The sequence below is a fragment of the Eschrichtius robustus genome, chromosome 11 (assembly GCF_028021215.1).
Source record: "Eschrichtius robustus isolate mEscRob2 chromosome 11, mEscRob2.pri, whole genome shotgun sequence".
NCBI classification, from domain to species: Eukaryota; Metazoa; Chordata; class Mammalia; order Artiodactyla; family Eschrichtiidae; genus Eschrichtius; species Eschrichtius robustus.
Genome location: NC_090834.1, coordinates 35,838,908 through 35,866,805, shown reverse-complemented (window position 1 = coordinate 35,866,805; position 27,898 = coordinate 35,838,908). Strand labels below are relative to the sequence as shown.

The 27,898-nt window shown below is 38.6% G+C and overlaps 1 protein-coding gene across 1 annotated transcript in view; it reads left to right on the top strand.

Annotated features, from left to right (window-relative positions):
• The window catches only part of ARHGAP42 (Rho GTPase activating protein 42), a 281,271-nt gene that overhangs the window by 251,625 nt on the left and 1,748 nt on the right, over positions 1–27,898 (top strand). Inside the window, exons 13-22 of the mRNA XM_068554521.1 lie at positions 3,039–3,101; positions 4,051–4,125; positions 4,763–4,847; positions 5,453–5,511; positions 8,301–8,406; positions 13,024–13,183; positions 14,399–14,543; positions 15,805–16,185; positions 16,564–16,720; positions 18,761–18,823. Coding sequence (XP_068410622.1) covers positions 3,039–3,101; positions 4,051–4,125; positions 4,763–4,847; positions 5,453–5,511; positions 8,301–8,406; positions 13,024–13,183; positions 14,399–14,543; positions 15,805–16,185; positions 16,564–16,720; positions 18,761–18,823 — 1,294 coding nt within the window. The remainder of the gene's footprint in view (positions 1–3,038; positions 3,102–4,050; positions 4,126–4,762; positions 4,848–5,452; positions 5,512–8,300; positions 8,407–13,023; positions 13,184–14,398; positions 14,544–15,804; positions 16,186–16,563; positions 16,721–18,760; positions 18,824–27,898) is intronic.

Sequence of the window (27,898 nt, the reverse complement as noted above, 5' to 3'; positions counted from 1 at the left end):
CTCTGCACCATGGAACCTCTCTATACTCTTTCAGGCAATAGAAAAGGATGTTCATAGGAAACAAAACAAAAATGCATGGTTATTTTTGCCAACACAGTGTATTTTTTCACATTTCTGAATTGATCGATAATGTTTTATTTACTCACGTGAAGAGAGCTAAAACACAAGGTCCATGGGACACATCAGGACAGTGGCACGCATGGAATGACCTGGCAGTCAGACTGAATGTTTGTAAGATTTTCTTCTTCATAATTAGCCTGTGATACTGGTTTACTAGGATAGAATGGGGTATTGCCACCAAATATCCCAGTATACCTTCAAGATATAGCCTGGTTATTACTTATTTTTCTCAAAATGGATATTTAAAGAAAATCTGTTTTTATATATAACAATTATTTTCGTTCATTTAGCCAAGGGCAGGTTTTATTGAAATTTTTAAAAAATGGATTTCTCTTTCTTTTAATACATTTTATTGAAAAGTTGAAAAATGTGACCTCAAGAACCAAATGTTATAAATGTCAGGAACTTGCAGTTTTAATTGATACAAAATGCTAGTGTATCATTTTTACCAGGGTTACATTTTTTGGCTCAGTTTCTGTTATTAAAAATCAAAATTAATAATTGATTCCTTACTTCTCTATTCTACCTGTTTTTTTCCTATGTTCAATAAATATTTTAAGTTATCTGAATGTATTCATACTATAATGCTGTGCTTGGCATTTTGGGTTATTGGAAGTAAGCAATCCCCTATTGGTGCCCAAAGAAGCTCGCCTCTCATGTAGGTAGTCAGCTCTAGAAAGATGCTTGATTAATGGCCATTCATTCTTGTATGTTGAGTTCACCCAAGGCATTCACTGAGTTCTGTTCCCTTGACATCTAGGGCATGGGGACACACAAATAAGCCAGTTCCTATTGGTAGCAATACATATTTTAGTTTTGGCATTTTTACATGTTTAAATCTATTTTTTATTTCTAAAAACTAATTTAGAAGATATATAAAATAGTTACAAAATCCAATGAATAAAAATGACAATTTCTACCTTCTGTCCTTTTCTTTCTTACTTGCAATTTGCATGATCTTTCTAGAGCTTTTTCCTAGGAAAATAGAAACATTCATACCCTCAAATTTTATGGTTTAAGAAATTGGGTTGTATTGTCCTATAGATTACTTTTTTTTGCCTAACAACGTATAATAAATATTCTACCAAGTCAGTACCTCTAGATTTTTTTAATTTTTAAAAAATTTTTATACAATTTTTAAAGGTTACTTTCCATTTACAAAATTATTACAAAATTTTGGCTATATTCTCCATTTTGTACAATACATCCTTGAGCCTATCTTACATCCAATAGTTTGTACCTCCCACTCCTCCCCCACTGGTAGCAACTAGTTTGTTCTCTATATCTGTATCTGCTTTTTTTGTTATATTTACTAGTTTGTTGTATTTTTTAGATTCCACAGATAACCACTGGTAACCACTAGTTTGTTCTCTATATCTGTGAGTCTGCTTCTTTTTTGTTATATTCACTAGTTTGTTGTATTTTTTAGACTCCACATATAAGTGATATCATACAGTATTTGTCTTTCTCCGTCTGACTTGTTTCACTTAGCATAATACCCAATTGCTGCTATTATTTTTTATGTCTGAGTAGTATTCCATTGTGTGTATATATACCACATCTTCTTTATCCATTCATCTGCTGATGGACACTTAGGTTGTTTCCATATCTTGGCAATTGTAAATAATGCTGCAGTGAACATTAGGGTACATGTATCTTTTTGAATTAATATTTTGGGTTTTTTTGGCTATATACCCAGGAGTGGAATTGATGAGTCATATGCTAGTTCTATTTTTAGTTTTTTGAGAAACCTCCATACTGTTCTCCACAGTGGCTGCACTAGTTTACATTCCTACCAATGGTATACAAGGATTCTCTTTTCTTTACATCCTTGGCAACAGTTGTTACTTGTGTTTTTGTTTTTTTGTTTTTTTGATGGCCATTCTGACAGGTATGGGGTGATATCTCATTGTAGTACTTCTAGTTTTTTTGATTTCTCATTTCTAATCTCAGATTTCTCAAACTTTTCAGTCAATTCCATTTCAGTGATTTTCATTGTCTAGGATTTCTTCAAAGTTTTTTGTCTTTCCTGGCACCTATTTTTTTTAGCATAATTTTTTGATATATATTTTTTTGTCTGTGAATCTGTGTAGTTACATGGATGTATTTAATCCACCATCATTAAATGGAAACGAGTTTTAATTTTCTATTGGTTTGAATTGTCTTCATATATTATGATTTGGGAATATTAAGAAATACAATATGTACACCACATCTGATGAAAAATTTTATTATAGTATCAAAAAATTTTTAAATTTTTCCTCTGAGTGTTATTTGGTATTTTTAAATCCTTTCTCTTTAAACAAGTAATCTAACTTGATCTGGCCCCCAAACCTTAAGAAAATTTGAAAAATCTAAAGAAAATCTGTCAAAAAACAATGAAAATAAATTGCTGTTTCATAATGGAAGATCTTTGGGGGATTTTTAACGGACTTACTGAGCATATTTTGAATTATTTGAATATGATTCAAAATGCAATAGAATAGAACATTGAGCTTGAATTCAGGAGAGCTGAGTTAAAATGTGGCTCTAGACCTTAGAACAAAGAAAAGCAGTTTTCAGCAACTTGGTGAACCATCTTAAGATTGCAAAGCTTTCTCTCTACCTCATAATGTTGTTTTGAGAATCTCTTGGGAAAAAATATGTGAATAGCTATGTAATATAATTATTAATTATATCTAATAATATAATTATTATTAGATCTGTGTTTCTAATGAAGCAAGTTGATATAAAAACGTTGCTGAATGTGAACCTCCCTCCTTCACTTCTACCCCCAAATAAAAATTCATATGCTAACCAAAATATTTGATAAATTCAGTAACAACCCCTGTGCCATCAAACCATGAAACTACAGAGCCAACTGAAGCAGGAATGCAAGTGCAACATAAACAGTTAATATGATTTTCTTTTACTTTCAGTGTACTTAAATGAAGCAGGGTTCAACTTTGTGAGAAAATGCATTCAAGCTGTGGAAACGAGAGGTCAGTGTTGCCTGATGGGTACACTGTTACTATTGTGTGGTCCCTTCTTACGTAGAAACTGCTCAGAATGAGGATGTACTTAGTTATTAACAGGAGATTTATTTTAAGTAATATATGAATTATACGTTATACAAACACATAAGTAACTATACTTTGAACTTCAGTTTACCAAAATCATACTACAGACATACTTGTTTTTTAATGAATTTTCATAATATAGCCTCACTTTACTTCTTATTGATGGACTCTGTGTTGTGTTTTTTTTTTTTTTTTTTTTTTCAAGCTTTAGGAAGGTAAGATTCCTAAGGAGCTTGAATTCAGCTCTCCTCTTTCCCTACATTATATCTCAGAGTGATTTTAGTCATTGTCAACAATTTCAGCACCTTTCCTCATTCTAGTTATGACCTCGGTCCTGAAGTCCTCTCCAGTTGCCTTTTAGTTCCAGGAAAACTTGTCTAAAGCAAAACCTCCTATTGGGCTTTGGAATTCTTTAAACTTAGATTCAAATTTTGGTGCTGCCACTTAGAAGTTCTGAGGAGTTAAGTAGGTTCCCTAAAATCTCTGAATCTGTTTCCTCACCTTTAAAGTGAAGCTATCAATTCCATCAAACTGTTCAACATGCAGGACTCTGTGACTGAGGAAACAGAGTATGAGAAATACTGATCATCCCCTTCCATCTTGGATGCTTTTTTATAGTCAAGTAGTGGTGAATAAGCAGGTGTACTTTGCTATTTTGAAGCTCTTCATAGACTTTCAAATCACTGTTCAATGTCTGCTCTAAGAAATACATGTCTGATGGGTGTTTCCAGGGTAGGTTTGCTAAAGTTAGACTGTAAAATTGGATACGTAGCTTTCAGATTTTGTGTAGGCATATATCTGAGTTTTTAACATTCTGTACTTCGGAAGCTGTGTCTTAAGCCATTTTCTTGTGATTTTTCCTTCTCATTAGGCATCACCATTTTAGGTCTTTACCGAATAGGAGGAGTGAACTCCAAAGTTCAGAAACTCATGAATACCACATTTTGTAAGTTTTGGATGAAGCCAGTTACTTACTTAATTTTTGCACTCTTATAGAAAATTCAAACTATAGTTTTCTTTGAGATCTAGATTATTGGTTGTCTCTGAGTATTTTCGAGTCATATTTAAAATTAATATTTGTATTCAGCTTTTAATGCCCATTGTAATAGATGAACAATCAGAATTTGAGAAGGGGCCCTTTTTATAATATTGGACTTTTCCTCAGGTATCCTTTGATTAGCTAGAGGTACAATAAGATTTATGGATGCTGGGATTCAGATTGCCTGACTTGGAACCTTAACTGGGCCAGTTAAAAGCTTTGTGACCTTGGGTAATTTGCTTAAACTCTCTGTGCCTTCACCTCCTTATTTATAAGCCTAATACATAGTAAGTGTGCTGTGATGTTAGCAATTAGCAAACATCTGATTTGAAAAACTATATTCCATAAGAAATCTTTGAGGTTCAGTGTCAGAGTGAGCTTTGCACCAACTCATGCAAACAACAATCCTAAAGTTAACTCCATTGGCATTCTAAGAAATACATGCCTCTCTCTGTGACCTACTTATGTTAGTATCCATTTTCTTAATGGTGTGAGTGATGTTTTGAATTGCACAGTTTAAACATCTTATTTTAATTCTTTTCAGCTCCCAAATCCCCTCCTGATATGGACATTGATATTGAACTGTGGGATAACAAGACAATAACAAGTGGGCTGAAAAACTACCTCAGGTGAGGGGGGCTTAACTCTTGCTGTTGTGCTGTGGTTTCTCCGTCACCCTCTTGGGCAGTCACCATGGATCCCAGGGAGCCCCTGTTTCTTCGCTCCTTAGCACAGTTCCTTCACTTTAAGGTGGAATAGCACAGGGTGGTAATGGTTATGTTTAGTGTTCTGGAACTTATATGTGCTTGTTCAAACAATACACTTAAAAGGCTGCAATAATTGATGAATACTAAATAATAATTTCTGTTTCATGTTAGATTTGAATTCGGGTTTTCATGTATTTTTTTAAGACACCACAAGTTGAATTTGAAAAAAAAAATTTAAACTATTGCCCCCATATCTGAGAGGGATTTTGCTCCTATGGTCCAATAGTTCTCACAAAGTTAAAAAAAAAAAAAAAAAATTGTCTCCCAGCCTCCCATTTTAATACAGTGGTGGCAAGAAGTGCTCAGGGGCATTGGTATCTTTGAGGTCTGCGTTTTAGAACTACCTGTAGACTCCCTGCTAGGACTTTATCATACACCTAATTACCCAATTCTTAAAGAAGCACTGAAAGGTCAGGGGAAATCAGAAGATACTGCCATTCTAAAATTTGCTTCATTCTCTATTGTAGGTGCCTTGCAGAACCACTGATGACTTACAAATTACACAAAGATTTTATTGTTGCTGTTAGTAAGTACATTTCCACTGGATGCATTATAAATGATGTGGTTTTATGCTGTATTAGAGGTGTAAGTTTAAACCTGCTAGTTAACATTTTCCTGTCTATTGCTTAAGAAACTGTCATTCTCATAGTTATATGGTTATATAATAGTTTACAATATGGTTATAAGAAATCACAGAGTGAACTAAAATACTTTGTTACTTAATAAGACCTTATTGGGGTGGCGAGTATGATGTGCTTAGAAAGAGCTGTGAGGAATTATTCGAATGACATTTTACTTGATTGGTGAATGTCAGTTTCTTACAAGAGCAATTTCATGGTTAAATAAACACGACCACAAATCTGTACAGTCAGTTATGCCAGTGCTTCCACTATACACATACTCACATGCTGTGTTCCTAAATCTGGAGAAAGAGTCAGATATTTTTGGCAGGCAGCAAGCACCTTTTCTCTCTTTTTATATTTCTTGATGATGATCAGATATTTATTGTTTCTTTAGATCTGTGACTGCCATAATGTGATATGAATAGATAGGCTTAATTCAAAATTGGGGGGGGAGGGAGGGGAAGGGGCCAGTGACAATCGTGTAACCTGAGAAGTTAGAAGTGTGTACTTGTAAAACATTGGGCTCAAAGTGCCAGGTCGCCATCTGAGCCCATCACGACAAGTTGTAACAGTTAGGAGTTGGCATTTCATTGTTAGGATGTATGAGGTATGACTGTAACAAGAATATTTTTCACAGTCTAAGAAAGAAATCAGCTGCATTAGTTTATCACACATTGTAACGTCACAGGAAGTATTGTCTACTGATAAAAGTGTCAGGTAAAGCTGAATGATCTTGGTTTTCAGTCCAGCGTACATGACTGACCACATGATCTCATAAACATCTATACTACTTAGCTTTCTCCTGAAAGCTCTGCACTCTACATCCTCTTTATAGAAATCTGTCTTTGTAAGAAGAACAAGACCTTAGAAAATATATAATCCAACCTCATTTTATTAATTAGGAAATCAGGACCCAGAGGGGGCAGGTGACTTTGTCCAAGGACACTGGTAAATTCATAGCAATATCAGGACTACAAGCCAGCTTTTTTGACCCTTAACCTAGAACACTTTCTTACAAAAATTTAGTTTTATAGCAAATGGTGTTGGATCCACTTAGCTAGAATGGCTCAATGAGCTGGTTGTTCTGATGCAAACATTTGGTCACAAGATTTTTTTTCTTCACTTCTGTGACAAATAATGATCATATTATTCACTACCATGATAATTAAAATGTGTCTTATGTATAAGAATTTATCTTTTGTCTGGGTCAAGGATCATAAAATTAGGTATTATTTGGGGTCAAGCAAGAGAACTCCAGCTCAGGAGAAAGGGGGAGTTATTCAGAGACTAGGGGAGTCCCTCAGAACTCCTTGGCAGAGGATGGGTCCTGCCTTCCATGGCCTGCAACCAGGAACCTCAGAGTAGGAAATAGATGTTTCTCTGCCCATCCTCCCAACTCTTTTTGGAGGGTCTCTCATTTTTGTTCTTTGCTGCATATCTGCCTCATTCTTTTTTTTTTTTTTTAATTTATTATTTATTTATTATTTTTTATTTTTGGCTGTGTTGGGTCCCCGTTTCTGCGTGAGGGCTTTCTCCAGCTGCGGCGAGCGGGGGCCACTCCTCATCGCGGTGCGCAGGCCCCTCACTATCGCGGCCTCTCTTGTTGCGGAGCACCGGCTCCAGATGCTCAGGCTCAGTAGTTGTGGCTCACGGGCCCAGCCGCTCCGCGGCATGGGGGATCCCCCCAGACCAGGGCTCGAACCCATGTCCCCTGCATTGGCAGGCAGACTCTCAAAAATCTTCCAGACAGATTTTTCTTGGCTTTCTGCCTGGTTTTACATGATGTGCCTTTTCACGTATCCAGCAGGCAGATCAGTTTTGGTGTCTCCATTCCAACGCCTGGGAGAAACTTCATGTTTGGCCCAACCAAAGCCACGCTCTTTCCTTACCTCATGTACAAATAGCTGTGCCCAGAAGAGATGAAGGTCCCATAATATAAACCCTATGTGTTGGGCACTTTCTGAAGAAAGGGCTTGGCAGGGTGAGCAGTCAACCCAGAATCTGTTTATTGTAGTAAGAGACTATTAAATCGATTCCTTGTTCTGAAGCATTAGAAGTTTCTCTAGAAGACTTGTCAACATGTTGGCTTTTGCCTTGTAGACTAGACTTGCTTTAGATGATTTTTTGCTTTTCAGATTTACCATTGTCAGCGTGGGCTTAAAAATCTACCAGGCCTTTGTTTGTGCAATAAACCTGACACCTCACAAAAATAACTCCCTGCCATCTTTGGATCTATAAAATTTGGAAAGGAATACCTGCTTCCTCTGGTTTGATGGAGTCACTTGGAGGTTTCAGTGTGTTAGAGTGTATTGTAGTGCCTGGCACATTAGGCCATTTGCAACAACTGCTGTGATCACTCACATTGCTAAAGGTTTTATTCTATCCTTGTGTAGCAGAACCCAAGGAGGAGATGAATTATGGTTGTATGGAAGTATACAGCTCAGGGGCTAAGAGCACAGGTCTGGATTAGATAGAACTGGGTTTGACTTCTCTACTTACTGATTGCAGACCATGGACAAATTACTCAACGTCTCTAAGCCTTAGGAAATGATAGTGATAATACTTACCGTGTGAAGCAGTGCTTATAAGGCACGATGGGTGGAAGTGGTTATGATACTTTAATTACTAATGTTTATATATGCATTTTAATACAATTAAAATTTGAACATTTGCAACCTTTTTTATGTTACAGAGTCTGATGACCAAAACTACCGGGTGGAGGCTGTACATGCATTGGTGCACAAATTGCCAGAGAAAAACAGAGAGATGCTGGACATCTTAATAAAGCACCTGGTCAAGTAATTCTCTGACTTATATTGTTCACTTAAGTACTTGTTCAGCTGTTAAACTTAAGCATGTTCATGTCTTTTTAAAGGGTGTGATGGAGCTATAACCTTGCTATTATAATCAGAGTCCATTGTATGTGCTTAAAAAATGGTGTGGCAGTTTGTTTTTAAGATACATCTATACGTGTGTGTGTGTACCTGTGTATGTTTATGACATGCAAATAATTATATCCTTGCAACCATTATACTAATGATGGAATATTTTCATGTCAACTTAAAAATATATGAAGGGGTATATAGCTCTTTCCCAGTTCTTTTAGATACATTGTAAGCCCGAAGTTTGAAGACCAGTTCTCTATTCTACTAGGGTCACCAGGTTGTACCAGGTCAAACTGCCACTTGAATGTTAGCTTCCTTCTCCAGATTCAAAGTATCTGTCGGTCTCTGAAGATCTTTCTAACTCCGCTGTTAGTTCATCTGTGTATTTAAAAATCTTGATAGATAGGTATTGTATTAGTCAAGTTTCTCCAGAGAAACAGAACCAATAGGATATTGTGTGTGTGTATGTATATACATACACACATATATGCATATATGTATATATATACATACATACACACACATATGTATGAGAGAGAGATTGATTGATTGCAAGGAATTGGCTACACAATTGCAGAGGCTGATTTCAAGGCAGGCTGGAGACCCAGAGAAGAGTTGATGTCGCAGCTTGAATCCAAGGCAGCCTGAGGCACAATTCCTTCTTCCTCAGGGACCTCAGTCTTTTTCTCTTAAGACCTTGAACTGATGTTGGATGAGGCCCACCCATGTTATGGACAGTTGTCTGCTTTACTCAAAGCCTACTGATTTTAAGGTTAATGTCATCTAAAAGTACTTTCACAGAAATATCTAGAATTATGTTTCACCAAATATCAGGGTACTGCAGCCTAGAAAATTTGACACGTAACTTTAGCCATCACAGATCTATCTTGATTCACACACACACACACACACACACACATTTAATCAAGAAGTTTGTTTGCCATGCTGCTGGAAACAAAAGTCCAAATTCAGGTTTTAAACTTACTTAAAAATTCCCTTATAGCCTCATTTACAAATAGGAACATTTTTTGTCTTAATGAGTACCACGATTCACAATCAAATGATTAATCCTTCCTTGTTTGCTACAAGTAGTAACCCAATGTATCCTAATTTGAGCCACGCACATTTGAAACAGTGATGTACATTAATCAGTCTCATCTTAACTTGCAGACTTTGAGATAATATGAATTTACCCTCCTTGAAATAAGAAGGAAATCCACTAGGAATGACTTCATTTCAAGTTCATTTTTAACTGTTGCCCATATCAACACCTCTTTTAGCTAATGAATAGGGACTCACTATCCTTGGTCAGAATTACATAGTCTTGAATTATGTTTTTGAGTTCTGTGACCTCTTCATGAAACTTATCCATACTGTATTTAGTGGGCATTCTCTTGCTGTATTCAAGGTAATTTTTTAGCAAAGCCTTTTAAAATGTGCCTTTAAAGTTTCATGAGTGTCACATAAAATGTTTTTGCTTAATTATTCAGAATGTTAGATGAACACAAGTTTCACCTTTAATTATGAATGCGATACAGGAAATAGCAGAGAGAGAGTGTCTAGCCACTGAAGAGTACTTAAAATTCTTCTGCCCAACCTTCACCACCATTCCTGGCTCTTTCTTGAATCTGTAAAAGGTCAATCTCCACTGTCTGAGCAGCAGCAGTAGCATGTGTGCCCACATCATCAATGACTGACTTAAGTAAACTGATAACACTCTTGGTCCCTGGCCACCTTATTGACATAAGAAAAGAGCATTTAAGATCAGTGACCTGGATTGGTCACTGGCCTAAAGGACCAATGACTGATTCCAAATCTCCATTAATTAGCTCTGAGACATGGTATAAATCATTGATGTATTTCTGAGAATACTTTGTCTTTAAAACAAGGACATCTGTGGAATCTGCTTTGTACACAAGTTGAGGGAATGAGTTCCAGAACTGGCTGAAATGTGGAATGATAAGGGTCTGTATTGACTGACTAGCTCAGCAGAAGGGAAATGCAATGAAGAGAAAATAGGTGATCAAAATATTTCACCTTCTGAACACCATAGTTATTAACTCTCCTTTTCAAAACAGACCAGTTTTTTATGATTTCTAAATTTATTCCCAGTGAGCTTAATTCAGTCATATTCTAGGTTACTTATATTACTAGGAACTCTTACATTTTAGAGGACATCAAAAGTGCTTAGAGTCAATTTAATTCCAGAGAAGAATACTATTTTAAGACCATATTTTATTCAATTTAACTCATTTTATTTAATTCGCTTAACACTGCTCTAAGGATTGTCATTCTTATACTTTATAGATGAGGGAACTGAAGCCTAGAGAGAGGTATTAAATAATGTGACTGATTGAACCCAGCTTCCAAGTTGGAAGGACCCAATCTTTAAATCCAGACAGGCTCACTGCCTTTACAGATGGCTTAGTAGACTCTCTAATACATATTAAGCAATGAATATAATATTTGGTTGTATAAAAAGGAAACTTGGAATGAAATTCTTATACTAACCAAGAACCTTCTTAGCTAGTGCTGTCTTGGGCACAAGGGGAAAATTCAGTCGGTGGGACAGTCAGCTCTTCCTGTCCTGTGCCAAAAGTCACATGGATAATCCAGAATCCTAGACTCCTCATAAAATTTTACTTTTGTTTCTAGAATGAAGTTAGTGTGCATACTCAATCAGATATAAACATTATCTTGTGCTCCTTCCTAGAACTTTATATTCTAACAACCTGGCTGGAAGTAAGATAGAAAAGGCAGTGGTTAACCTAGGAGACTGGTTAAATAAATGAGGTTTCCTATTAATGCATCCAATTTCCAAATTAAATCAGTTAACTAGTCAAAGTCATTTTTGAGAGTTTACTGGGATTACTTTTCTAAGGTCAGTAGTATCAGAGCCCTTTCATTTTATTTTCATTTTTAGGCCAGCACTGATGCTACCATATCTCCTTGTCTTACTGTTTGCCTAGCCCAGTGCTCAGCGCTAGGGAGGCATTAGGGAAGTTTTGGATGGATGGTGGATGGTGGATGGATAGAAGGGAAGTAGGATGGAAACATGCCCTAACCAGTCATCTTATGTGGGGAGCTCAGGGGTACTCTTGACTTGAAGTCAGGAGACCCAATTTGAAACAAAATCTCTGTTCCTAATTTGCTGTGACCTCAGGTACATCATTTTTACTTAAGGAGCTTCTTTTTGAAAAATCTGTACCATAGAAAATAACTGGCTTCCTGGGAGGATTAAGTGCAATATTATCTATGAAAATGCCTGGCAGTAGGTTCTCAATATATGTTTAGTGAATCCGAATATAATTACAACCAGTCTACTCCTTTTCTTTACTTTTTTAAAAAATTTTTTTTATTGAAGTAGTATAGTTGATTTACAATGTTGTGTTAATTACTGCTGTACAACACAGTTATTCAGTTTTATACACACACACACATATATATACACACACACACACACACACACACATTCTTTTTATATATATTTTCTTTTCCATTATGGTTTATCACAGGATATTGACTATAGTTCTCTGTGCTATACAGTAAGACCTTGTTGTTTATCCATTCTATATATAAAAGCTTATGTCTGCTAACCCCAACCTCCCAATCCATCCCTCCCCCAAGCCCCTCCCCCTTGGCAACCACCAGTCTGTTCTCTATGTCCATGATTCTGTTTCTGTTTCATAGATAGGTTCATTTGTGTCATATTTTAGATTCCACATATAAGTGATATCATATGATATTTCTCTTTCTCTTTCTGACTTCACTTAGTATTGTAATTTCTAGTTGCATCCATGTTGCTTCAAATGGCATTGTTTCATTCTTCTTTATGGCTGAGTAGTATTCCATTGTATATAGGTACCACATCTTCTTTATCCATTCATCCGTCAGTGGACATTCAGGTTGTTTCCATGTCTCGTCTATTGTGAATAGTGCTGCTATGAACATAAGGGTGCATGTATCTTTTTGAATTATAGTTTTGTCTGGTTACATGCCCAGGAATGGGGTTGCTGGATCATATGGTAATTCTATTTTTAGTTTTCTGAGGAACCTCCATACTGTTTTCCACAGTGGCTATACCAACTTACACTCCCACCCACAGTGTAGGAGGGTTCCCTTTTCTCCACACCCTCTCCAGCATTTGTTATCTGCAGGCTTTTTAATGATGGCCATTATGACTGACAACCAGCCTACTCTTAACCATCTGTTCTAAAAGAAGTATAGTACTGTAGGAAATACCAAACAGCTGATAATCTCTCTAGGGTGATTGAACTCAATTTAGGAAATCAAGATTTTTTCCTTCAATAGATTAACCTTTGTAATTATGTTTTACTTTGGCCAGTGTTAACTTTTTACATCTTTTTAGACTATACCCACTAGTGCCAGTTGGGAGTAGCTGAACCTGACTGTTTGGGAAAGTTAGCCTGTAATGGCATGTTTATATTTTATGCCATAAGTTTAGTGGATGAGAACATTTAATAATTATTAAACATATAACTTAAAATATTTTGTTCCTCTTATTTGCAGAGTGTCACTACACAGCCAGCAAAATCTCATGACTGTCTCAAACCTTGGTGTCATATTTGGTCCGACTCTAATGAGAGCACAGGAAGAAACTGTGGCTGCCATGATGAATATTAAATTTCAGAATATTGTGGTTGAAATTCTGATAGAGCACTATGAAAAGGTAGACTGAATTCTCATGTGGAAGTATAAAATGTTATCTGGCTTCTAAGAAGAAATTTTGCATTTGTATCATCTATGGTCCTCACATTATGATCTCAGATTCCTATTTGGCGTCAGTCTTGTAAATTTTGTATAAATTTACTTCTTCATGAGGACTTTGATTTTCTTTTTCTCTTGTTCAGTTTTTAAGTGCTTCTCAAAATCCTCTAAGTAAATGATTTCCTTTCTTTTGACATTATTTACTTGTCAAGATTTTCTTCTTTAGTATTTATATAATGAGTTTTTTACTCATACTCAGAAAATACTTTAGAATCATTTTGCGGTTAAGTCTATTTTAACTTTTTTGAGCTTTTTGGAATTAGACTCTCCTTATACAGCAGAGCTAATATTCTAGATAAAACAAAAGAAAATAATCAGGGAACAGTCTTGAAACCCTCTCTATATTCCAATCCCTAAGGAGGCTTTCTTTAAAAGAGTGAGATCTTAGAATAACTATAAAAGTGAGAGATTGGGAGAGCCAAGTTGATTGGATTATTAAGCAAACTCAGCCATTGAAGGTCTAAACATTGTGATCCATTTATGTCTGATCTAGTCCTTGTGAGAAGATGGCAGCGCCTCTCTCCTTCCCCAGTTCCTTTCTAGTGCCTGTAGAAGGATATCCTTGGCACCTAGCTAAGACTGTAAGAAGCGCTCTTAAAACCCAAGAGTGCATGGCTGCGTCCTACAGCTGTGCTCAGACCTCTGCCTGCAGCTTGTCCTATTCTTGACAGTTCAGGGCCAACAGCATGCCAGCACCTTCTCCTGAGAAGCAAGAGGCTGCTCAGCTGGGGAATGGTACAAAACGAGCCTCTTCCCCTCAGGTTATGTTCAGCATGAAGGTGAAAGAGAATATCATAGTAAAAAGAATCAGTGTGTCTTGACATAGACATTTGTTAATATTTGACACATTTCTTAAAATTATTGGAAAATCTGAATTCCACTGTTGGGGAATGGGGAAGAATAAAAAAGAAAACCCAGAGGAAGCAAATGACTCAGTGTAAATGGAAAAGTTATAAATGCTCTAGGATATTTATTTTTTGTATCAAGCATCTCTTGCCATGCAATTGATGAAGTAACGTATAGTTCTAAGATTATTTAGTAGCTCTCAAAGCCAATTTATGATGAAAATGTCAATTTTACCTTTTTACTGACCTCAGTCCATTTTTCTTCTATGTAGATTTTTCATACTGCCCCAGACCCAAGCATCCCTCTTCCTCAGCCTCAGTCTCGATCTGGATCCCGAAGGACACGTGCAATCTGCCTCTCCACAGGTTCCCGGAAGCCCAGAGGGAGGTATACCCCGTGCTTGGCAGAACCCGATAGTAAGTGTACTGGCCTCAGGGAGATGCCTTCTTCATTAATTTGGCTTTATCATACCTTATTAGTACTTAGGTAGAAATAGAAGATATTCTTACTGGTGCTGTCGTCCCAACACCTGCCCCCCCCCCCCCGCCACATTACATAGTCTCTGTCAGTATAGTTGGAAGGTACCTTGGACAAGCAAATTCATTCCTGCTACAAAGGGAAAAAATAGTTTGCACAATGCCCTTTTTCTCTGTAATGGTGATTAAGTACATCGGGTGCTACTTCGTAGCAGGTTTTGTCCTGTTGTCAAAGTCGTAGAGAAGAAAGCAAGAGAAAGCCTGGCTGAGGCAGTCATTTTCTTCCTTCCTTTCACATTATGTTCTTAAAGCATCATCTCTTGGGTATCAAAGGGTCTGAAACAGAGAGAAAAGAAATAAAAAGAGAATCTGCACCACACATTATCGCTAACTTACTATTCTGAGCCAAGCCCCACCATAAGGTGGGTGGCAGCTTGAGCCCAAAGCATGTGTTAAACTGTGGCCATTTTCATTTTATTTTAGACTCCCAACCCTCTCCCCACACTCCCAATTTTCCCCACAATCAGTGTTTAATTTAGATATACTATTTGAATACTTTATTACAGTTTCTCTGATTTTTTTCTTATACCGTACTTGTAGAAACATTAAAAAATACAGCCAGTTAAAATAGCCAGTTTTCTTATGTTGCTACATTCTTAGCAGAAAAAGGAGAAAAATCCTTCTTTAAAAATTGTGAGGAGCTTATAACTTGCAGCTGACTGTTAATGGTGCCTTTGAATGAAGGAGGACTCAGATACCATTGTAACTCAGAATCACCTAAGATCAGAAAAGTAAAAGAAGGCAGACATATGTCTCAGCATTTCCCCCTTCCATTGATTTCTTTAATATCATCAAGAAATCTTATTTCTCGTACTTGTGAGTCCTGTTTCAGAAGCAAATTTTGTCTGAATTCAAGTCAGCCCACTAATGCTTCAAGAAATAACGTTATTTCATACGGGCAGGGCACATATAAAAGCTCCCTTGAATAGTATTGAAAAAAGCGTTCACCAAGTTCAAATGCATATTGTAAAGCACTTCTCCAGAACTGAGGAACAGTCCTCCATAGCACGTAAAGGCCTATCACTTCAGTGGGGTCAGGTGGCCACGGAGCATGTGAGCGCTGGAGAACAGAAGGGTTTGGGGGTGACGGTTTCAACAGAGAGCCGCTGTTCTTTTCTCTCCCACCCCTGCCCCTGCTCAGGCGACTCCTATAGCAGCAGCCCGGACAGCACACCCATGGGGAGCATCGAGTCGCTTTCCTCTCACTCCTCGGAACAAAACAGCACGACAAAGTCCGCTTCCTGCCCTCCCAGGGAGAAATCTGGAGGGATTCCTTGGATTGCATCCCCATCACCTTCCAATGGACAGAAAAGTCTTGGTCTCTGGACAACTAGTCCTGAGTCAAGTTCTAGAGAAGATGCAACTAAAACAGATGCAGAATCAGATTGCCAGAGTGTCACTTCGGTCGCTAGCCCAGGGGATGTGTCCCCACCCATAGACCTGGCCAAGAAAGGGCCTTATGGGCTTTCAGGACTGAAAAGAGCCTCAGCTTCCTCTCTCAGATCCATCTCTGCAGCGGAAGGTAAGCCAGCATGGAGCCTGTGCAGGATGTCATTGTCCCTGTGTCACCTGCTGGATTGTTCAGCATGGTGAAGGAGGGAAAAATTAATAGTGAAGGGACAGACAATGCTTAACTGCTTTGTTCCTGAGCTAGGGTTTTTAAAACTCCTGTATGCTGTGACATTTTTCCTGGATCTTTCCATCTCTGTGAGGTGATGTCTTTGTAATTACGGTAGACTGTGATCTCCCAGAGTGATGGGCTGCTGTGCTCAAAGAACATTCTGTCCCTTCTCATTTGGGCTCAGAGAAAAATGCCTCCTTTTGTTATGCGCATGGACTGTGTTAGGGCTCTTATTTTGTCTAATAGCACCTTGCCTGTTTTCTTGGGCTTTCTCTTTAGGAAACAAGAGCTACAGTGGATCCATTCAAAGCTTAACTTCCATAGGCTCCAAAGAGACGCCCAAAGCCCCGCCAAACCCAGACCTGCCTCCCAAAATGTGCAGGAAGTTAAGGCTAGACGCTGCCTCCAGCAATGGTTACCAGCGACCCGGCTCCGTGTAAGTGAGAGAGCCTTTGTTTGCTATTTGCTGTGCCTCCCGGGGTATACAGGGGCTGAGGGTGTGCAAAAGAACCCTTAGGGTTCCCACAGCCAAATGCTCATCTGTGGAGTGGGTGCCATCAACTTCTGCAGGACCCTGTCCTCTTTTACAAGTGATGTGAAAGGTAGTACGCTTAGGATATACATATAAAATCTCATGGGGAGACTCTTCAGGCACTTTCCTTAGAAGCAGAGCTATGGCTTAATTTAAAGACATGAAAACAGATGTATAATATAGTGGTTTGGGGTTTTGAAACTAGACGCCTTCCTGTAAAAGCTAAACATCCACCACTCAGCTGTGGGGACTGCCCATATCCTTGATCCTCCCTCTCTTTGTTAGAAATATAGCTGCTTTCTATCTGGTGAGGGTTGGTTTTCTCTCCTCTCCATCGTTATGTCTCCCCTACCTGCGTACTCACTGATTTAAACAACTCCGAGAGAACAGGGAACATGAAAGGCAAGAGGGAGTGCTTCTGATTGAAAGAAATGACCCAGAGGTGTAAAGGCCGAGAGGGTAGGGTGTATAGATGAGAACAGAAAGGGGGCAAAGAGGAGAAAATGAGAAACTGGAAAAGCAAGTAAGAGAATCCAAAGAGGAAGGTTTTTCTCCCTTTCATTTTATTTTCCTGACTTTTGCTGAGCTTTTCCAAATGCTGTATGAGGTATTACAGAGCATCCTTGCATATTGTTATTTCTTTTAAGGTCCACAGTGTCCTTCTGCAGTAGGTAGTATAAATCTTGTTTTAGAGATGATTAGAACTAATACTGGAAAGTTAAGGTCCACACACACTCAGCTGGTAAGTGGCAGAGCTGGGATTGTAAGCCAGGGTTCTCCAACTTGAGTCTGTGCTATTTCTTTTATGCCATGCCCATTCTTAATATGGTGGTATTCCTGACATTTTAATTATTCATTGTAAGTCCAGTAAGGCATTTTACTAAGACTGTTTCCATAGGAACAGCATCTTAAATTTATTAGTACATCCCTTTCTTTGACAAGAACCTTTGGTTTCAGAGTGCGTTTCACATATGTTATCTCTCATGTTCAGAAATCCAACTACCACAATGTAGGCAGATATATTTGTAACTCTGTCTGCTCTAGTTCTGGTGTGTATAGCTCTAGCCCTTAAGGGAAATTAAATTTTAAGCCAAATATGTCAAGGAAGATGGGAGAATATAAACTCTGTCCTTTGTGGGGGAAAGAGAAGAGCTTCTATTTTGTGATTTTTACTGATAAAGTAGAAATTAAAATGTAGAGACTGTATGTTCTGTATTAGGTGTAAAATGATCCTTCAGATTGTCAAATGGCTCAGCTCTGGGAAAAAAGTTTGTCATTTAAAGAAATAAGATAGTTTTTAAATATCTAGTTGAAAAAACCATTCAAAGAATTTTATATTCTCTTCTAGTAAATATAGGAATTTTTCTAATTATCTAGGGTACCTTAGTTTTAATTCTTTTCACTCTCTACCCAATAGTCTCACTTTTCAAATAGATGCCTTTCCCTCATCATGATTTGAAACAAATTTATTTATTGGTCATATTTTCAGAGTTGTCTCTTTTCACTTTATAGGAACTGTGTTCAAATATTTTAAAAATACATGAAACAATTTTAGAATTAGTTTTGTCTTAGCTATCAGAACACAAAACAGTTCTTTTGTCTTGTTGATGTGACTCTTCCCTTGTGGCTCCACGGGAGTCAATAAAAAAGTGTTCCTTTTTTCCTGCTCCCAGGGTTTTCTCAGGTACAAAAAATGCAGACAGTAAGATCCCCAGAGGAAGAAGCTATAGGTTTATTACTGTCTGGTACTCGGTGAGCTAGAGACTAGATCTAAAAATTTCTTCTACATTAAAGTTTAAAACAATTAAAATTCAGGTCAAATTTTGGGGACAAATGTTAACTAATTTTTCTGTTTGGGTCAACTGATAACCCTGAATTTCGCTTTGAGCTGCATGATTTTCTAATGGATTTTAATGAAACTTGTATTTTAAAATTATTTTTCAGTGTGGCAGCAAAGGCCCAACTGTTTGAAAACGTTGGTTCACTTAAGTCAGTTTCTTCTGGGCGGTAAGTTCTCAAAACTCTTCAAGTAAAAAACATAAAATAGTGGTGACATTGTTGCCTTGTGTTGACATGGCAGGTCATCTTTGACAGCTCTGCCCCTCAGGTCTACAGGTGGTCAAATCCACCTCTGCCGTCTCTTCACGGGGAAGTGGTCATGACCCTATACAGCATTTAGCATGTCAAAATGTTACAGCGGTGCCTTGTTCCCTAAAACCTTCACAAAGGAAGGGTTCTAAACAAAGAGGTTTTCAGAAAGACACAAGTTGCCATAACCCTTTGCATACCAAAGACTCCTTTGATAACAGTTAGTTTGTGGAAATTTTTCAAATGTGTATTTTTGACTTGTAAAAGTTAATAGAACTTTTTTTCTGGAAGAAGCTTCATGAACGTGCATTAAAGACTGTGCTTATGCTTAATGGCCACTATGGTGCTGTAGAGCTGATTGCCCCAGGCGGCTCTGCTGTTTGAGTGCAGTACTTCATTCAGGATTTCCAGATTTTACCTTCCACTCTCTTGTTAAAAGGACATGAATTGTTGTATCTTGCTGCTCTTCATGTGCTTGCTTCTAAGGTATCTGCTTCCTCTTCTCTCGGTCCAAATTGATTCTTCTCATCTGCAGTGGACTTTGGGTTTTAATTTTGAATATGTCTAAACTAATGGAATTTCTTAGTATTTTGCTATTTGTGATTCTTTTCTTTTTCTTTTTCTTTTTTTTTACCATCAGCAACTAGTACAGGTTGGAAGTATTCAGTGAATGCTTGTTGAAAGAGAATATAAATGAGAACACTTGAAGGACAAACCTTGATTTTTTTTTTTTTTTTTTTTGTGGATGTACTGAGGAAATTTTGAGCTTCCCATATCCAGCTAATTGAGGCTGTGAAGGAAAGGAATCACATAGAATTGAAGTATTACTGTGTCGTTCTTTTAGAAGTTATTCAACCATAGAATTTTTATTGACCATATAAAAGTATGTGAACTTTTTCAGCAAACATTTTTTAAGCACCTGCACAATATTGGGCTTTGTCCTAGTTACTAGGGATAACAGTAACCTTCAAGCTCTGTTTCTTTCCAGAGCTTAGCGAGGGTGCTCCTGTGTTAGTGTTTTTAACTCCACAGAGTAGAGCCGCTTTGGTATCTTACTAGGACGATGGTCAATGCCTTGCATTTATATAGCAAATCCCAGCGTACTTGCATGTACCTTACCTCTGTCTGTAACATCTTCACCTTCTTCCTTTTTATCAAGGCATGGTGAAAACTAAGCACTGTGCATGTCAGAGCAAACATGATCTCTCTGAAACTGTCACTACTGGTAGGCCTTAGTGTAAGGGATTTAACCTTGCTTCTTCTGTCTGTCTTGCCAAATGATTGAATTGCTCCACTAGATGGAGCCCTTTTATTAGGAAGCTCTAAACAATCTTAAGAACTCAAGTACTGGAATCAGAGATAATCTTTTAAGAGCTTTAAGACAGCAAGATATTAATGAAGTAAATCAGTATATGACAGTAAATTAATTACTCTGTTATACAATAAGCTTACTCAGATGTTCAACAATCAACCCATGCACTTACAGTATGCTTTTACATTCCAAATACTCTAAATCCACTTCTAATAGTTGTCGGCGTAAACTTAGAGCTCACTCAATGATACATTGAAGGTTAAGTCTTCTCTGTCAGTCAGTGCGCAGCACTTGTGGGCAGTGTCATAACTTTTCACCTGCCCTTTTATTTTGCTTAACTTTGTCTGCCTTTATCAATTTAGGTCAAACAGTTAGCTGTTGCGGTCTTCAAGGGGTGATCTTATATGGGAGTATCCCCATACAGACTGTGTTTGCCCAGTGCCTTTGGTGAAAGAGCTGGATTTGATGTAGATGCAAGTCACATCTTTTCTCAGGGTGTGCAGACAGCTGTCACCTTGGTAGGGGGTGTGGCTGGTGCTGGAGGGACTAGAGCCTGCACAGGACCTGAGGCATGGCTTTGCCTCTGCTTAGCGACTGTCACTGTCCTACCGGGGACAGGGTCTGATCCCACGTTGCTGGAGCAGAAGCCCTGAAGGTATGGCCTGAACTGGCTCTGTTCCCTTTAAGTGTGTGTTTTTCCCTCTCCCTGCACCAGGACCCTTGCCCCAGAGGGGGAAGTGCTAAAGCAGGTGGGGCCCATGCAGGCTCTCAGCTCATGTCAGCTGCAGACAGAGGTCTGATGCACTGCCTGTGCAGGTGCCCATGGCTCTGCTCAGACACAGCCTGTGGTGCAAGTCACCTTTATCCCTCACAGCCAATCACTGCCCTGACCTCTGCTGCCCCTACCATGTCATAGAACTGTTCCGCAAGGCAGGCAGGACGCGCACGGACTCTCTGTGTGTATGGGGGGCCACCACACACGCACATACACAGAGTGTGGAGTGGCCACCGTCAGAGATCTGGGTCGCTTCTGATGCACTGCTTGAGTAAGTGCCACCAGTGGCTGCCCCAGCCCCACCCAGGCTCTGCCCCAGCACCGAGTCACCTCTGCATCCCACAGTCAAGTCTTCTCCCTAGTCCTGGCTGTCCCAGGTCCAGTGCTGCGCTGTGATGTGGAGTCTGTGGGGCTGGAGCATTGGTTGGGCTTGAGCTGGGGTGCATGTGGTGAGGCAGCTGCCAGAAACCCAGCAGCTGCTAGGATCGACCGCTCTCCGCCCTGCCGGGGGAAAAGCCAGTGTGCATGTGCTCTTCCCAAGAGGAATCCAGGCTTCCCACAGCCCTCCTGTTGGTACCACTGGTCCTCCAACCAGCCAAGGGCACTTTTCTCCCCCACATAGGACCTCAGGACTGGGGCACCCAACCTGGGGCTTGTATCGCTCACTTCCCAGGATAGGTCTCTGCCTGTCTAATCTCTCTTTTCCTCTGAGTTCCCTCCCAGGGGTACAGATCCTGACCCAAATGCTTCTCTTCCCTTCCTACTCAATTCCTTGTGTATCTTTCTTACAGCCTTGGCTGTACAGGAGTCTTCCTGCCAGTTTCCAATTCGTTTTCAGTGAGAATTGTTCCACATGTAGATGTATTTTGGATGTGTTCATGGGTAGAGGTGAGGTCCATGTTCTCTTACTCTGCCATCTTGGTCTGAATTCTGGGAAATTCATTTTCTTTATCTATAAAATGAAGGTCACAATTCTGTTTCTGACAAATTGTTGTCGGTATACAAAGTGATATATTTGAAGTACATGGTAAATTCTCCATAGATGGTCTCTACAATAATAACTAATATTGTTATAATTATTATTATTGAGAGTGCTTGCTTAAGATCGTCAAGCCTCTAATTAATATGTGTTTGGTATTTGAACATTAACTCTTAACAGTCATTTGAAATCCTTTTGTACCATAAAATACAACTAAACAACAGAAGTTGAGGGTATTTCCCTTACTAACCTCCTACAATGCCTATTTTGCTTTCCTTCTAGGGAACTTAGGATACTCTTGAATTGGACCTCAAAGAATGATAGAACTGGTAGTGGGTGGTAGAGAGACTAGCCACATTTGGGAAGGAGACCAGTTGGGAGATTTTAGTGGATAGTCGTGAGCAACAGAAAAATGACACCTCTGGATTCACTGCAGGCTCTGAGAGTCATTGAGCAAAGAGGTGATCTAATCAGTGATGCACTTGATCAGATCATTCAAGTGGCTTTTCAAGGAGGTTGTTGAAGGGAAGAGAACCATTTGAGGTGGAACTGGTGATATTTAAAAGACCTTAATTAGGGCATTAACAAAAGCATGAAAAACTGTAAGGAGAATTTTATGGCTAGAACTAGGATTGAGCAACTGCTTTGATACTGGGAATGAGAGACAGGTAAAGAAGGTTCCAAGTCTTCGAGACTGACTATCAGAAAGAGTGATTGATAATTTAGCTTCTGAGCTTAGTTTATGAGAGTATGTAGAGGGGCAAGGAACGTTTTGGCCCCAGTGTTTGAGGAGCATTGAGAGGCAGTTAGAAACGTGAAGCTGGAACCAGGAGAGAGCATGAAGTTTGATGCCAGAAACTTCTGCACAGCAGTTATACTGCATAGATGAAGGCGCGCTTACCCAGCGATGGGGCTTACTGAGGGAAAAGGTAAAGTGGCTGGGCATTGGTCTTTGAGGAGTGGTTTCATTTAAGGGTCAGGCAAAGAAGAAAGTGGAGGAATGATCACGAGGAGAAAGCAAGGTCAGTGTGGTAGAAGCCACCAAAAAGTCAAGGAGATCATGAGAGGAGGGCACTGGTTTTAACCTCTAAGACATCACTGGAAATCTTTAAGAAATCAGGTTCAGTGGAGTGGGAGGGGCCCCTCTGCCAGGGAACTTAACCTGCCAGACTTGTTAAAATGAATATTCCTGAATTTGCCACAGACTCTGTAAACCAGAGTATCTGAGACTGAGGCCCGGAGAATATGTATTTTTGACAACTTCCCCAAGTGATTCTTAGGTACAAAAAAAAGTTTGAGAACCACTGGAATAGAGAAAAATGTCATAGCACTTAGCGTGACCCTAAGCAGACATTGGTTATTTTATACTTGTTTCTCTTAACCTGTAAAATGCTTTCAAGAGCCAAATGTCACTCGGCTCTGTCTCACGATTACAAAGGCCTGTGGAAAACAGTACCCTTAAAACTTTCAGCTCTGTCTCAGTGAGTTATACTTGGGCAGTGGGGAAATCCACTTTAAAGTAATATAATTTAGGCAAGCTGTACCAATATTTTCTGAAGGTTAAATTGAGAATTAAGAGAATAAATTAAAAATTGAGTGCCTGGCCCATTATAAACAATCAAATTTTCTATTATTATAATTTAAAACCAATATTTTGTTTATAATTACAAAGCACCAAAACAAAGCTCAGCAAAGTCTTCTCGTTTAGTGAATTTGAGTTTTTAAAACGCTATTAAGTCATTGGTTCAGAGCACAGTGACACATGTAAGACATACATAAGATAAAGCACTGTGACACACATAAGAAAGACAAAGGAAGCCATGGTTATTAAAAATAACATTTTTTTCTTTTTTTAGGGAATATAAAGAATACTGATAAACTAAAAAAGTGAATAAAAGCCACCTCTCATTTTGCCACCTAAAGATAACCACATTTTGTTGCACAGCCATCTAATCTTACCCGTTGACAGTGGTTCTCAAACAACTTATACAACTAAAAAAATTATTGAGGATTTCCAAAGAGCTTTTGTTTATGTGGGTTATATCTATTAATATTTATTGTATTAGAAATTTAAACAGAAAATTTTTAAATGTTTATGAATTTATTTAGCAAAAGTAAGCTCATAACTAATGGGTGACAATAGCAAGATGCAGGTGTGATTATTCACTCTTATTAACAGTCAACAATTATTAATAGTAGAAGTGATTTTTCGGTGACATTATCTTGAGACTTTACAAGTGATATTTAAGTGGATTCACCAGATATGCACTAGATCATCATTCAGGAGATGTAGATTTTAGCCTGACTCTGCTATAATGTTCATTTCTCTTGGCCTTCATTTCTACATAAAGAAGATGGACCAAGGAAATATGTAGGTTTCCTTTCAGAATCCAAACTCATTATATGATTCAAGTCCCCTGGATGATCACAAGTCCCCCAGCATATGGGGGGGGGTCACCCTTTTCTGTAAAACCAAGTCAGACAGTTTATGTGCCTACCCCCAAGTCATAACAGGGTCTCGCCTTCCCATCTCTTCCCTCTTCCAAAGGCCATATTTCTAATGTGTTTAAGACAGCAGGAGTTGTTTCTTACCTTCCCCTAAGCTAGGCCACACAGAAGCCCCCTCCTCTGCTGTTGCCGTACACCTGCCATGCAGCAGTCAGCTTCTATCCCTTAATGATGGTCACTGCCAGGAGCTCAGGAACTGGCATTATTTTACATTTTTGCAGATCTCCTTAATATCTGGCATAATAGGAAATAAATGGATTCTCATACACATTCCATTAGCTGTCAGAGTAGTGCCTCTCAGGGTCCCACCTACCCCTCCTTCCAGATTTCCCTTGACCGCACTTTGAGAACCGCTCCTCTGTGATAAACACAGAAAAGGACCCATGAAGGTGGTGTTCGTGGTATTGTTCCCACCATGGTGCCCAAGAAAGTACATGCTCAACAGAATTGTTGGGCAAATAGATAAAATACACATTTTAACCTAAAAAGACTTTGTTATTCAGTTTTTCACTCCACTTTTTTAATGGAGTTGCAATATTCTTGTCTTTGACACAAGCAACTTTAACTCTACAAGCTCCTGTAAGAGATTTTTAGCATTGAGAAATCCAATACTCAGACATCCAAGCCAGAAACAGCCTGTATTTGTTGGCAAAAACCTAAGAAAAGAGTAATATAACTAATTTTAAGAAATCTCCAACCAATGACTAAGAAACAAACGTGCGTTTATTGCATTACCTATAAGTGTTTACTGCGAATTGTCATAGGCAGTTTGGAGGTCTTGCCAATGACTAATTTTTCTGTAAAATTTTTGCTTTGCATGCTGACACTGTTTCGTGTCATGTTTTCTTCTATAGCATTATTCATAGTAGCTACCTAATAATTCATTGGATTTGGTGTATTTTGTTTATTAAATCCTCTACTGATGAATAATTAGATTGTGGTGATTTGTTTGTTTTTAGTTTTTCTGTATGTTACTGCTTTGGCACCTTTTAGACTATATCTTCCTACTCCCCTCAGACATGCATTCCTACCCGCTTCAGAAGTGAAATTCTCAGCATACAAAAAAATGTGTGTGAGAGAGAGTGAGTGTGTATGTGTGTTTAACATTGTTAAGTGGCCCTTCAGAAAACATTATATCAATTTTGATTTGGTGAATTTTCTATTTTGCTTATCATTAAGGTGAGTATTGAGAATTTTGCACACTGACCCTGTCAAACCTTTAAGTCTACTCATCAGCATTAGACAGTGTTTAGAATTAGGAATAGGGCTTGTGAACAGATCATCTTCCAAATGATAAGAGAAGAAATGGCTTTCAGGACAGCAAGCATCATTACCTTACTTTCCAATGCGATAGGAAGCAGGATTCTCAAAATCCTTTTCAAAGGATATTAGAATCTTGTGAACAGAGACTCAATAGGTGACAGTGTTATTTTCACATCTTCTTCAATACACCAAGGCAGTAAAAGAAGAGGCATTAGCACCTGGAAAGAAAACTTCACTGACACAGAATTCTACATTAAATCATCAAAGCTCTCTGCTGAGTTAACACCTGTAGTTACAGAGCTCAGCAGAAGAAAATTATACCTGTCTAGTCACATGCATAGATAACTGAAAAGTCATGACAGATATTATTTTGTGCTGTATATTTTGACACATTTAACAGTATCCATTTATTTAGCAATGTAATGATTCTGCATGCGTTCCCTCACCATCCAATCCCATAACAATCTATAAGGAGAACACTCATGTCTGAAATATTAATATAAATAATTTGGTTGCATTTTAAAGTGTATGAAAAATTATGTCATTGCAAGGATTATTATATCTTAATCATTTCTATAACTCTGGAATTTGTTTCCTTATGCATGCCTTAATTTATCTTAATGATTCAAAGTAATAAGACAGTAATTATTGGTGGAAATCACTGCTGCTAGAAAATTTGACTTTTTAAAAAATCTTTACATATATTTAGAGAAAAGGCTCTGCAACCCTCAATTATATCAGATATCAGATCACATTATATCAGATCAAATTATATCAGATCAAATGTCTATACTTGACTAGAAGATTTATAGGAAAAACTAGTATCATTTCTATATAAGATCACCATAGTCTGATTCTCAGAAGTCTTCATAACTTGGTAGCATCCTCTCCCCGCACCCCCAACCCATGTCAACCAACACACCCATGTGCACACGTTCACATGCACATGTGAACACATGGCTGTTCCTTAGTGTGAAATCTTGTCCTTCTCTGGGTGCCTCCACTTCATCAATTTTTCCTTAGACCATGTTTCATTGGGAAGTGGTGTTGTGTGCCTACCGCAGACTCTCCTAGCAAAGTTTCCAAAAGTAAAGCCTGAGACTCACCTCATATGAAATAGACTCTGGGGGTAGGGCCATAGTTTTCCTCTGTAAGCTTTCCCATCTTCAGGTAGCCACTTGGGAACTTTAAGTTTAAGTGACCTAGCCTCATTCTGGAAGTTTAGAGATAAGACCCAGGGTCCAGCTCCAATAGAGAAATGTAATCATAATGTAACACTGTTACTTTGAAGGCCTCAGATGGCAAATACCGCTGATGCTTCTTTGCAGATGAAGTATTGTTTGGGACCTCAGGGAGGAAAGACAAGATGCCTTGAATCTTTAAGAGGACTTACCATGTAGAAAAAGAGTCCAGAGCATCTTCCCTTTTTTTTTAACTCATTAATTCAGCAAATATTTACTGAGTTACTATTAAGCATCAGGCATTGTTCACAGAGGTTACATTCTAACTGGGGGAGAAGACAACAGAAATATCAACAATGGCACCAGAATACCATGCAGACTTTAAACTGGAGAATATGAGAGTTGCCTGGGCAGCTATTTTACAGTGTGTGGTCAGGGAAGACCTGGCCTTCAGTGAAACTCAAGAAATTTAAGATAAACTAGAGGGCCATAGCCAAGTGAAGATCAAGAAAATACCTCAGAGCGAGGCCCAGCCAGCCCTGAGGTGGGGATGGGTTTGGCATGTTTTGGGAGGAGAAAGAGGGCCGGTGTGACTGACATATAGTAGGTGAGTAGAGGCAGGTACAAAAGATGTAGGAAATTCTGGCAGGTGCCAGGTTGTATATGGTATGGAGGCCAGAGTTGGGAACCAGTTCAGGGTTGTTTTCAGGGAAATCATGTGATCATCAAAACCTTTCAAACTACCCTCTGGCTGCTCTGTATAGAATGGATTGCAAGGGGACAGAAGAGGAAGCCCAGAGGATTTAGGAAGTTAGGAAGCCATTCAGTGAGCTATGCCAGAAATGATCTTGGCTTGGACTCTGGTTGTGGTAGAGATGGTGAGAAGTAGGTGGAGTCAGGTCATTGGATGTTGGCAGAGTAAAGGCGACTTCATTGGTGACTTGATCAGCCTCCTCAGATGATGACTTTTTTAATG